The sequence below is a fragment of the Emydura macquarii genome, unplaced genomic scaffold (genome assembly GCF_026122565.2).
Source record: "Emydura macquarii macquarii isolate MOO-44397 ecotype Brisbane River unplaced genomic scaffold, CSIRO-AGI_Emac_v2 contig_1451, whole genome shotgun sequence".
In the NCBI taxonomy this organism is placed as follows: Eukaryota; Metazoa; Chordata; order Testudines; family Chelidae; genus Emydura; species Emydura macquarii.
In genome coordinates, this window is record NW_027131588.1 from 20,963,745 (window position 1) to 20,976,928 (window position 13,184).

General features: G+C 48.7%; 1 protein-coding gene across 1 annotated transcript in view; it reads left to right on the forward strand.

The window, feature by feature from the left end:
* ELP1 (elongator acetyltransferase complex subunit 1) overlaps positions 1-13,184 on the forward strand; it is a 53,179-nt gene that overhangs the window by 14,464 nt on the left and 25,531 nt on the right. The window contains exons 7-16 of the mRNA XM_067553311.1: positions 604-703; positions 2,031-2,121; positions 2,651-2,774; positions 3,933-4,026; positions 4,746-4,976; positions 5,375-5,545; positions 7,103-7,193; positions 7,931-8,104; positions 9,437-9,543; positions 11,197-11,300. Of these exons, the coding sequence (XP_067409412.1) occupies positions 604-703; positions 2,031-2,121; positions 2,651-2,774; positions 3,933-4,026; positions 4,746-4,976; positions 5,375-5,545; positions 7,103-7,193; positions 7,931-8,104; positions 9,437-9,543; positions 11,197-11,300 (1,287 nt within the window). The remainder of the gene's footprint in view (positions 1-603; positions 704-2,030; positions 2,122-2,650; positions 2,775-3,932; positions 4,027-4,745; positions 4,977-5,374; positions 5,546-7,102; positions 7,194-7,930; positions 8,105-9,436; positions 9,544-11,196; positions 11,301-13,184) is intronic.

Sequence of the window (13,184 nt, forward strand, 5' to 3'; positions counted from 1 at the left end):
TTGTTTTTTTCAGAGTTTCACCTAAAAGAGTTCAGCTGTTTTCTGAGAATGAGATTGGGGAAGAATATGTTGTTTTGCCCAAATCTTAAAAAAGTACTTACTGCTGTTTCATTGACAAACTCTAACACCCCCAAACCTTGGGGCACAGAGTTGAAATCTGGCAGAGCTTTTGTGTTGGGGATGTGCCTTTTGCTGATTCCATGAAAATTCACCCACATTTGGTCAAGTTGTAAGCCTTCAAGAAATCTTATTTCACACGTGCTCAGACTTGTTAAAGTTCAGCAGCTAAATTCTCTGACGATCCAGTTGCTGTGGACATTCTCTATCCCCTCATTGCTCCAGCATGCCAACTGGACTGCATATGCACCATCCCAGGCTGTAGGGATGAGCAGGACTTAATACTGGCATTTCCTAACTGTTGAGTGCTTGACTTTGCCACCTTAACATTCTTTTCACACAGAGGTGCTGCTGCTGCTGTAATTAACCGCCTACAGGCTCTTGCAAAGGGCGGAGGCAGCTAGTACCTTCCTCTAGCCAAAGGGCATTCCAGCTGCTGCCGTTTCAGTCTTACACCTGGTCCTTTGGTTTTCCCTATCATTTCAGGAAGTGCCACCTGCTTCCTCCTCAGACGATGGCCGACCCCGAGTCACCTGGAGAGGAGATGGGCAGTTTGTAGCAGTGAGTGCCGTCTGTCCACAGACAGGTATTGGATTAGTCTCCCTAGCCCCGAATTGAAGTACATACCTGTGCCAGGGCAGGAGGCTGTCATTGCTTCATCAAGCTGGCAAAGCCTCCTTACTTTGTCAGATTTAGTAATGGCAATTAAAGAAACAGCTGACGGTTTTTTCTTCCATTTTGGGCCTGGTTTTCAGTATAGATGGGTCTGAGTCAGACTCTGGACCTGGAACACCCTTGTGCTGGGAAATACGGGCCTGGATTCTGACTTCACGGCTCCACTCTTTCTCACCTTCCATTGACCTAATTGTCTGCATCTCAGGCCCGTATTCAAAGATTAGCCAAGATAAGAATTGGTGTGGTGGCTGTTGCACAAGGAGGGTTTCTGCCGCATCTTGGAAAACAAAGCAGTGGTTAGAATGGCTGGTGTGTTCTATTCTTCCCTCTCTCTTACTCCTCCCTATCACATTAGAAACACCCAACTCGTGTGGCTTTTGATTTGGTTTCCAAACACATCGGGGGAGAGGAAGCAGCTGCCTCTCACTAACTGATACGTCACTTATTCTGATCAAAACCTCGAGTGCTGGTTTCTGGCAGATAACACTGAGTTTAAGTTACAGACCTGTCCCCACACAAATTGGTTCTTGAAGTTATGAGATTTTGTTGGCACCCCGAGTGTACAAGTTAGACTGCCCTCTGAAGGACTCGACCGCAGCTCCCACATTTGCTATCGATTGTACATTCTGTCAAAATATGGAACTGCTACCAGAGAAGTTGATCTTCCAAAGAATTTGGATTTTGACCCTCATTTATTTCTAATATTTCAAAAGTCGGCTACGCCCTGGTTCTCATTAGGGACCAATGACACAAAAAGTTAGTGTCGCACGCCAAGCTGTCTCTTAATTGTGACTTGACCAAAACTGTTCAGCATATCTCAGAATGGGAAAAGGAGCTTGATTTTGGAATCTGATCTCTCAAATGTCAGGACATGTGAACCTCAAACTTCCCCAATCATTCTTTGGGTATAGAATGCACATGAGAAACTCCAAGCAGAAAAGAGTTATTTTCTGATGCTTTAAGCTGGGAATGGTCAGATCAAATTGTCCAATTTTGTGCATGGAGTGTCTCACAGCTGTGTCATCATTGTGAGCTGCATAGCAATTCCAGTGAGCCTGATCTGCAACTGCCATTACCTGCGGGAGGTGCACGCACTTCACATTTGTGCTCTGGGCCTTTGTGGGGAAGTTGTCCCTTTCAAACTCCACCCTACCCCACCCCACAAAAAGCAGAGGACACGTCTCCTGAGTTTTCTCTGTGTTTCCCCTCTCAGTCTCACCCTTGTCTCACATGTGTAGGGGCCCGGAAGGTCAGAGTGTGGAGCAGAGAGCTGGTCCTACATTCGACAAGTGAGCCTGTCCCAGGACTAGAACAAGCACTAGCCTGGAAGTGAGTAATGAGTTCCCGGCAGATGGGGTTGAGTTTTGTTCACTGGCTGCGGGGTTTCCTCAACGTCTGTCAGGGCCTGAAGGATCCTTTCCTCCTTTGTCTTCCTGCTTTGAGCTGCCCTCCTGGTCAAACATGAAAGGACAAAGAGCCATTTAGAGCCAATCATTCCTGTTTCCCAGGATGGCTCCCCCTTCCGCTTAGGAAGCGAGACCAGAGCTGGGAGGAGAGGTTCAGCCCTATGTGTGGCCTTAGAGCAACACCCCATCAGTCTGGCTTGGTGCTCGGAGGGACAGCAGCACTTATTCTCTCCCATATTAATATGACTTCTACAGGGGTGTTCTGAGCCCTGAGTAAGGTCTGAGCAGTGCTGCAGGAGCCTTGGCTGGAGGCCTGATAAGAGCATGTGCTCTGCTGCTCCTTTAGTTTGTGCGCTACTGGGCAGGGGGAAGCAGCCAGCTGTCTTCCTTGTCTTAAATTTGCAAACAATCAAATGTGGTCATTCAGACATTACCCTTTCATTTGTTTTAAGGCCCTCTGGAAGCCTGATCGCATCTACACAGGAGAAGCCCAACAAACATGATGTTGTCTTCTTTGAGAAAAATGGCCTTCTTCATGGGGAATTCACCCTCCCATTCCAGAAAGGCCAAGTCAAGGTACATGAAGTATCCAGGCTACTGCCCTCTCATGAATGCAATGCTTGCTGCCACTTGGTGCATACCTCTCTGCTGGAGTTTGCTGGATCTGAAGGGCTCTTGGTGAAGACCAAGAGCTGAATAACCCCAAATCTAGAGTAGCCTGGATCCAGATATCAAATTAGCTGTTGGTTCCCATCTTTATAGTGAGCTGAATCTAAACTGCAGATCCAAATTTGCATCTAGCTCCGATCTTTTCAGACTGGGCCCGTGATTGCCTTTTGTCACTGACAGGCATGCCCTGAATCTGCTGAAAGAGAGGAGAGGTAGAAAGCACCAGTTTGTGGCTTTTTATGAGGTGAAAGAGTCCTTTGTAGTATGCACAGGGCTCAACTCAGGAGTACTAGGCTACAGTTGGCCCTGTTGACTCCAGCCAGGCACTCAGCACCTCTGGAAATTCAGACTTCTTTAAAATCAGGCTCTTATCTCTGTTAGTCGCAAAGTACCTAGGAGCAAGAGAGGAGCAATGGACCCAACCCATCTCCCAGTGAAGTCAATGGTAAGCTTCCAGTGACAGCACTGGGAGCTGGACTAGGCCCTGTGGGATTTTTTTTAAAGCGTGCTCCTATGTAGGAGACAGTAGCTCCTCCAGAGGCTCTATGTGGTCACCAGGATCTCCTGGAGATAATGTTTCCTGCCTCTGACCGGCCTCGCACCAAGTGGGGGGTTGGAAGGGGGGGGGACTGTTTCAGAGACACTGCTGTGTCCTGTGGCTGGACTGGAAATGCAGGTGATGCATGGGAAAGAGTAGGATCTAAAGTATGGCAGAGTGCTACTGTTGTGTGACTGGAGGATGTGTGATTCCTCACCGGGCTTGCTTAAACTGTTCCCTCCAGCAAGCACTATGCTGAGTGTATAAGAGGTTCTACTTAATGCCCCCCCTTAGCTTTCCTAAGACAAACTTGGGGTCTGTCATCTTAAATTCATGCCTGGGGGATTTCTTAGCATAAGCTTTGCAGTCTGTTACTGCTTTCTATTGCCCGCGATGGGGTCCTCACCCTTGTTCTGTCTGGGGAAGGAGGGAGCCAACCAACATTTTTCAGTTTGAGTAAATAATTTTGATATGGCAGCTGCCTCCTACATGGACAGAAAGACCAATGGGAGATTCTGCCCCATCAGGTTAACGAGTTGCTTTGGAACTCAGACTCTACAGTCCTGGCAGTTTGGCTGGAGGATCTTAAGAAAGAAAACAGCTCTGAGACAAACACCTATGGTAAGGATACTCCCAGGGCCCTGGTTGCCCTGAAATACATATTAATTAAGAGGTGCGGAGAGGCAGCACATGCCAGAAGATGTGGAGAGATTCTGCTCAATGTTGTGAGGTACCTGTGCAGGGTCAGGAGAAACTGCACTAGTTCCCTGGGTTTTTGCGCACAGGCATTGTCCAGGCCAGCTGCTCTGGAAGCAATGCCAATGATCACTGTTCATTAGCCAGCAGCGGGCTTTTGAAACAGCTACGCCGGTGCCTGGCAGATCCCTGCCCTTAACACTAATGTCCTCTTTGGGGAAAGGTCTAGTGCAGGGAAGAGGAGGGGCAGAGAAGTTTTAGGTTTGTTTGGGAAAATTCTGAGGTCGGGGTTGCCTTGTGCTGGATGCTACACAGATACAGTAAGAGACAGCCCCTGCCCCAAAGAACTCATCACCTTAATAGGCGAGAGAGAGGATGGATCCAGTCTAGTATGTTAACCCCAAAGTTAGTCTTCCTCCCTACTCCTGGAGCAGAGAGTGGCTGCTGAAGGTTAGACAAGCTGAAGGGCTGCGGAACAAATCTTTGCTGGTGACCATGACAGAGAGAAGGCTTGAGCCGCAACATTCAGCTAAAACTGTTGGATCCCCCTAAGCTGCGAGTGGAGAGGGTCAGGCTGGGTGCTCACTGTGACCTTACTGCCTCAGCCCTCGTGCAGTGTGTAATAACGCCATTTCTCTGGGTAGTTCAGCTCTGGACAGTAGGGAACTATCACTGGTACCTGAAGCAGAGCCTGCATTTTGGGAGCGCTGAGAAAAGCCAGCTTGTGTCGCTGCTGTGGGACCCTGAGATCCCGTATCGACTGCATGCTCTCTGCAGAGGATGGCACGCCCTCTGCTACGACTGGCACTGGAGCGCCGACCGCAGCGCTGGGGAGGAGAGCCACCCCGTGGCCAACGTGGCTGTTATTGATGGAGGTGATTGTTTGAGACCAAGTCAATGAGAGGCGGGATGGACGGGAGATATGTTAAATGTATGTGTGTCCAGTGTTTAGCAGGTCTGTCTGTCTGGGGTATTGCAATACCTGAGCGCTACTCTCTCTTGCAACTTAGAGACCACATGATAAAATACACTAGTGTGTGGGACACTTCCCTCCTTCATGGCTAAATCCAAAGCCCCTTGGAGTCCTTGGGAGTACCCCAGTTGAATTAATGGGCTTTCGATCAGGGCAAAGCAGCTCTTCATTGTAACCCTCCCCACCTCCAAAGCCTTCTATTCCTGTGGCAGTGTTGCTGCATCTGTTACAGTCTGAATCAGAGCTGGAGTCACCGTTGGGATGGTGCACAGCCAGATTTTTCTGTTTTCTCTTGTGCAGATAAGGTGCTGGTGACAGCCTTCCAGCATTCTGTCGTGCCGCCACCCATGTGCACCTACCAGCTCCAGCTCCAGCAGGCGGTGAACCAGGTCACATTCCACACAGACCCCACGAAGAGTGCAGACATTGCTGTCCTCGACGCCAGCAACAGGCTCTTCATTTACAGATCTGGTATGTTTTCTCATTCTTTCAGTTCCCGGGTTCGCTGCACCTCTGCCCCCTCCGTGGTCTTCTCAAGGCTGCCCTTTTAGGTTTCAAACCTCCAGCTGTCACATCTCTGAGCAAGGATCCATCTCCCTCTCCCTCCAGATGAGGTATCTAGTTTTGCTGTCCCCCTGCAGTTAACCCTTACTATTCCATCAAGTCTGATGTGAGTGCAGCACCTGTGGTTCACGCTTGGCACAGACCGCAGCCAACAGTCACAGAGCACAGAGTGTTTACTAAGTTTAGAGCAGAAGAATTACAGAGAAAGCAGATCATAAAACAAGGATCAGCCTACCTGCATGCTGTGCTTACCAGGTCTCCACAACTTCCCTCCCATGGTGGAGACCCTGACAGGTTCCAGTGCTTCACTCCCTTCCAGCAGGGTGTGTCCTCTTGGTTATAGTCTCAGGTCAGCTTAAGGATCAAATGAGGGACACTCAGTCAGTTCCGGCTGACCTATTTACACCAATCTGATGACCTGGAGCCGGGAGCCAGGGGGCACCAAGTCCCCGCTGCCCGGCTGCTGAGGGTGGCACCATTGAAATCAAGTTTCTGTAGATTTTTATGATTCTCCTAGTAATTACACCCCCCCCCACACACACACAGACTTTTAGCTCCTGAAGGAAACTTGGCAAGACTGCCCTGTGTAGCTAGAATACAATCCCCAGCTCACAGGAATACAGATCACATTTCCAGATACACAAGTTCATGAATATCCCCCGTGCCCCTAGCACCTGGCACATCTTGGAATAATTGTCGTTTTGAAGTTTCCATACTTCCAGGGTCTGGTATCTGCCACCTTCTGCGCAACATACTCCATGCCTGTACCTAGGCTTCCTATTCCTCCCTCTGTGTGACCTGTGCTGAGTCACACAGGTGCGTGCAGATCAGCCTGGAGCACATCACTTTTACTTTCAAATGCCCAGGTCTCAAACGTAGCCCAAACCTTGTGCGTATGGCTCATGTCTAGTTGATGGGAGGTTCGCATGATAAGCAAACACTGTGTTTAGCACCATTCCAGCTGTGCACCAGCTCAGGTGACTCCTTGCTGAAGCACATGAGTTTGCTTTGTGACCTGTTCCCCCTTCTTCCTGCAGACTGCTGCGAGGCATAATGCACGGACTGGCAGGGCTGGTTTGGTATCTTAGTCCTGGGAACGGCTGGGATCCTAGAGTGTAGATGGCAAAGGCCCCCCAGAATTAGCTCAGTGCAGGATCAATCCCTTGTGGACACTCCATTGAACAGCACAGTTGTCAGTGTGCTGAGCGATAGGGCTTCCCTCACCCGTCCAGGAAGGCTGTCACCTGTTTTCGGTTTCATGATGCACACTACGAGTGTGACTGGCTGTGCACAAAAGTGACTGAGAGGTAGTTGACGTAGGAAGAGAGAAAGCATAATGAATTTCGGGCCACTGCACGTTGAATTGCCCTCAGTAATGGTTAGATGAGGAGCGGTGTATTTTGCAGATCTCTGGTGGTTGTGCATGAGGAGCGCTCTGACATGCCTGTGTGCTCCATTTGCCAGGTGACAGCACTGTGCAAGACCCCACTGTTACATTGGGAGGAGGTGGATTTAAAGCTTCTGTCAAAACACCTCATCTGGAAAAATGCTACAGGTACTGCAAGCCTCTTGTGAGCTGTGGGAAACGGGGTCCCGACCTGTGTCTAGGCAGTGGCTGAGTGTGGTGAGTGGTGCCTCCTGCTTAGCTTAAGGAGCCCTGTTCCTGCTCTGCAGGGACTCTGGTCTTCCAGAGACACTAAGGAAGCCCATGTGAAGCCCTGGCCAGCCAGTGTGGTGCCCTCTCTCCCAGGGTGGCTGGTTTGGGACTGAGCTCTGATGGCTTGCAGGGGCTGTGCCCATCTCCAGGATTTTTGGTTTTAGCACAGGAAGGAACACCGTGTTCTGGCACCCCTAGCAACAGGCTTTGTCATACTGCAGGCCATGCTTACCTCCCCAGGGATGTGGGCAGTGCAGGAGTGAAGCGCACTAGTGCAAGGCTGCTTGTGCTGGAAGGGCCGCTGAGTGGCCCCATCCCTCTCTGCGCTCTCACATGCCAAGCCCAGCTGACTGGCCGGTGAGTCCCACTTTGGAGAGGCTAACAGCTCCCCAGGCACGTGGCATGGGATGCCAGATGCTCCACCTTGTGCTAAAAGTGTGTGCTGCAGGTCAGTGTGCTCCCCCAGTCTGCATAGAGTGTGACTATGCCCTTTACTCCCATCACCCATGTGTGAAGTAACCTTTTTTAACCCCTTGCTGACTGCAGTGCCAGGGATGTCCCTTCTCTCCAGGTAATGATGGTGTGGATGACTGGCACATTGACACTGATTCTCCATCTCTCTCTTGATCCTACAGAATCGAGGTGTGCTGCGGCGAGGTCGGGCAGGTGAACCCACTGGCTCTCCGGCTTCTCACCTGGCTGCAGGACGACACCTTCTTGGCAGTCAGCCAGGGGCAGCTTGCCACACACTCCGTCATCCACCATCTGACTGGAGATCCTGAAGCAGAGGAAGGGTGCCTAGCTCTCCGGTACTGGAAAGGATCTTTACATGCCTCGTGCTGTTTATGAAAACTTAAAAGTGATTCTAGAAATGAATAAAGGCCTCTAAGCAGATCTGCTCCAGGGGCCTCTGGGATGGGCTTGTGGTACATGTGCTGGCTGGCTCCTGTGGGTGAGCCAGTGTGTCCTGTAAACTCTGAGTGCAAGCAGGCTCCTCCCTGCAGTTGTCATGTGGTGGCTGATCGTGGGGATCTCTTGGAGGAAAGTGTCGCACCAGATTGGATATCTGTGTGCTGCAGTGATGGGGACGCTGGAAATGGCTCTGTAATACAAGAGTTCATGTGGGACCACCCACCCCAGGGTCAGCACCCTTACTGGGGTTTTGGCAGAGATGCAGTTGAATGAGTATGAGGCACAAGCTGCCATGCCTCTCCCAGGGGAGCTCCCATGGGGTCAGGGCCAGACATATTGGGGGCATGAAGACAAGAAGCTAAATAGAGGACTCAGCTCTTCAGGGATGCCAGTCCAGCATCTCCCCTCAACCCTGAGCTTCACCATCCTGGGGGAATAGCCAAGAGATCTTCCACTGCTGCGACGTCCAGCTGGCCATGTGTGATGGATTCCGTGTCCTCTCCCAGGGATTTAGGGGTCCCCACTGCTCATGCCTCATTAGCCAGCCCAGGGAGGCAGCTGAGCCACTAGAGCTAACTTTACAGCTTGGAGGCAATAAAGTTGAATGGCCGCTTGGTCAGAATAGCTGCTGCTTTTCTGAATATCTGTATCTCTGGGTGCTCCATGAGTGCCTGTGCGCTCTCGACCCGAGAATACAGAGCAGTGTCTGCAGGCCCATGCTTGTGCAAAACAGCACCTCGTACCTCCTAAGAAGTAAGGTCCAGCCGCCATGGAGTTCCTTCTCAACCTCCTGGACCTCAAGATGGAGTGATTGCATGTCCAGCTGATTCTACGGCTTCCGGCCTTTTCTCAGTATTCCATTATTCTTTCAATTTCTGTATTTCTTAGTTATTTGCTTCTGATTAGTTTATATTATAGTTGTGATTAGAAGAGAGCTAATCCCCTCTCTTTTACTTCAGCTTGCCACCTCCTGGGTTATGCCAAAGACCAGTGGGGGGACTGGGGCCAATACTTTTTCTCTCTTCTTCGTAGTATTATTGAATTGGTGCAAATTTAACATCACACCACAGAGAGCTATTATGGAGACTGAGCCTTCTGTGAACATGCTATCTATCCATTCACTTCCAACAGGCACAACTAGAAACAGTATCTGCTAGCTTCTCCCCATTAAATGTAGAGGCATATCCACTGTTGCATTGTAACATTCTCTCTCATTTACCTTGTTCTAGCTTGTCTGTGCTTGTGGATGGGGATGTGATCAGCCTGTGCTGTAATCCGAAGACCAGAACAGTAGCTCTGCAGCTGGCTGATGGGCGGACACTGAAGTACCTGTGGGGTGAGCGTAAGAGATGTTTGGCTTAGGAACTGATAGCTGTCATGGAACTGTCCTGAAGTTTAACTAGCCAGTTGGCGTACACGAATGTGCATTGACCTTGCAAGTTGATGATGTTGTTTTTCACAGTCACAAACTCCTCAGAGCCAAGTAAAGTACTGATTTGTATCTGAACATACATAATTTTAAAAGAAGACCATGGCATTAGCTCTGTTTTGAAATGAAAGGTTAAGCACAGTGACTTTTGCCTCTTTATCCCTAATGGAACACATTTTTGACTGAGCCCATGGACCCCACCACCCTCTCTCACCTGCTGACATGGATCCACAAGAATTATGCTGTGCCGCAGCTGTTAAATAGTCCCTTGGAGGAACCTCTTCAGTGTGCCAGACCCCAAGGGATCCCACTCTTCTTTCAGGGTAGGCCCTGGAGCATCACATCTCCAAGACTCAGCCCCTGTGCTTCAGCACTCTTGCTCCACATCATGAGCTCTGCCGTGTGAGTCCAACTGAGATAGACTCCTGGTAGAGACTTGTACACTGTTCAGGAATCAGTGAACCTATCATGCAGTTGCAGTGACACCAGCAGCATTTTCCAAACGGTAGCGTTTGTTAGTCAACTGAAACACAGCATCGGAAGTCCTTAGATTAACATAGAGAAATAAAGGTTAAGACATAGTCCATCTGGCTAAGCCAGTGCCATCAGCTAGCCAAGCTGATATAACCTCCATTCCAGGCTCATGCTCTCTCTTTGACCTTTTCTTAGGCCTAGTCTACATTAGCACTTATGCCGGCAAAACTTTTGTCACTCAGGGTGTGAAAAAAACACTCCCCTGAGCAACGTAAGTTTTTCTGGCATAAGTGCTAGTGTGGACAGCGCTATGTTGATGGGAGACGCATTATCGCTGCTCATTTAGGTGGTTTTATTATGTCTGCAGGAAAGCTCTCTCCCACCGACATAATGTGGCTACACAAGCGCTCTTACAGTAGCACAGCAGTACCAATACAGTTATGTCGATGTAAGTTTTAAGTGTACTGTAGCCCTCAGTCCCAGGAGAGAGCCCTGTGTCTCTTCAGATGGCAGCACTTAACTCCACCCCCTGGCACCTTTCCCTTGGTTCTCAAGCTGGGCCCTTAGCTTGGCTTCCCTCTCGAGAGGTGAGGGAAAAACTCCTTTCTGGTCATTTGCTAGGTGTGAACATTCTGGTAACTGGGGCTCCCCATTGTCTCTTTCGTATTTTCCATTGATGTGGGTCCGTTTCAGCAGGTTCCAGGCAGTTACTTGATGACCCATTCATTGCGCCCTGGACAGCAAGGTGACACACACACCTCATGCCTACCATTCTTCCCCAGGAGGAGACATAACCTTTTGCCCCCACTCGGTAGCAATGCAAAGGAGGGATAGTGAGACGCCCACAGGATTCATACCCGTATTACTGAAAATTCCTGCTTAGTTACACCTGCTCTGTGCTGGACTCTAATGGTCTCCAAGATCCGTTCTGTTTTGTATCATGCCCTGGTACTCTGTACAAGTATATTCTGTTGTAAACATTTTTATGAGGCACGTCTGTGGAGAAGGGCCATGTTCAAGTAGGTGTAACGTTTGTTTTATCAGCTGAGTTGGAAAATAGCCTTAATCTTCTCTGTTAATCTTTAGAGGCTCCCACTCCAGCCCTCGAACCTTGGGGGAGCAGCAGTGGCTCTACTGTGCGGTTTCCTTCTCCTTGCCTGCAGACTGCACTGGCGGTGATTGGTGGAGAAGTAAGTCAACAGCTAGTGGGTTCAGCCCCCAAAACCTACAGTGTGTTCATGTGGGCCAGTAGGACTGAACACCAGGAGGATAAGATCTAGAAATGTTCCTTAGCATTGCTCTCTTCTCCTTGGTGCCTGAACTGTGTGTGACCAGCATAGCCATCTATACATGCATTGCCCAGAGAATGTGTGGTGGCTTATAATAAATGCACAAAACCCAGCATTATTATGGGTAATGCAGCATTAATATGGAGACTTAAAAGTTGGGACATTAAGGTGGTAGGTCCACATGGCAACTGGAGCTCTGCACCATGGGCACATGTAGCACTTGTCAATATTTTATATGCCATTAAACACTTAATACAGCTGGACAGTATAACCAAGTTAAGTTATTGTGGGATCTCTACACTTCCTGTGTGCAGTGTAGTATAGTTGTGTTGGTCCCTGGATATTAGAGAGACAAGGTGGGTGAGGGAATGTCTTTTACTGGACCAACTTCTGTTGGTGAGATAAGCTTTCAAACCACACAAAGCTCTTCTTCAGGTCTGTGTCACAGCTAAATACCAGATGGAACAGGTGTTTAGCATAAGTCGTTAGTTCATATTGTAGGGAACCATTCAAGGTAGAGTGGCCCATTAACACCTCAGACGCAAACATATCTCATACAGACATATCTCCACTTCTGCTATGATCAACACCTCCCACAACACACCTTTCAAGATCCATGGATCTTACACACGCCAATCACAACATTTGGTATACTTTACATTGTGCACTAAATACCCCAACATCAACTACGCAGGTGAAACCAGACAATCACTGCATTCTGGAATGAACTCACACAGGAAAATGATAAAAGACGAAAAACACTCTATCATCTGTGAACACTTTTCACTAACTGATGACTCTATAACTGACCTTTCTGTCTGCATCCTCAAAGTAAACCTGCACAACACTTTCAAAAGACAAGCCTGAGAGTTTAAATTCATTGCTCTGCTAAACAGTAAAAATCATGGTCTGAACAGAGACACTGGATTAATAATAGTTTATCTGTAATCCACTGACCCCCCTCATTTTATTCTATGACTGCAGAGGTGTTAATGGGCTACTCTCGTCTGAATGGTCCATTACACTATGTGCTAACTACTTATGCTAAACAATCTGTTCCGCTTTGCATTTACCAGCGACAGGCAGAGAACCTTTCCCAGATCTGAAGAGCTCTGTGTGGCTTGAAAGCTCGTCTTTCTCACCAATAGAAGTTGGTCCAGTATTAGATAATACTTCACCCACCTTGTCTTTCTTACACTTCCTGCCAGGGGTGTCGCTAATTGTTGCATTAAATTACTGTTATGGTTTGGTTTTATTTTTCCAGCTCATTTCCTTTTTAGAAACTTGGCATTAATCACATCTCCAGATCCACGCACTGGCCTCTACCATAGTGGGTTCCCAACCTCCTGTTTCCATGCTGCTGCATGGAGGGCCTTGGGGTGCTTACAAGTTATGTAAAACGATGAGCACTACAGCGTTGGATCTGATGGCTTTCAAGCCATTAGCTGTTGTTGCCTGACCAGACTCATTCAGAGATGGCAAGTGTGCTGTTATCAAGGATGCCACCTAGGTCAAGTTTGAAGAGTTTGGTAGAAAGATGTTGTTGAGTGTCCAATCACAAGGGCCTGGAGATCCTTTTTTTTAAGCAAGTAAACGCTTTTTACATTGAGATCTCAGTGATCAGACAAATGCCTATCCAACTTCCTTCAACACTTCACCGCTGTGCTGAAAATAAGCATGAGGCATTCCAGTCCAGTCTGGAAATATGAAAATAAAGGGCTTACAGTAAAGCCCCATCTCAGTTATAACAATGGTGCCGGTAAACCAGTGCTGTAACATTGTAAT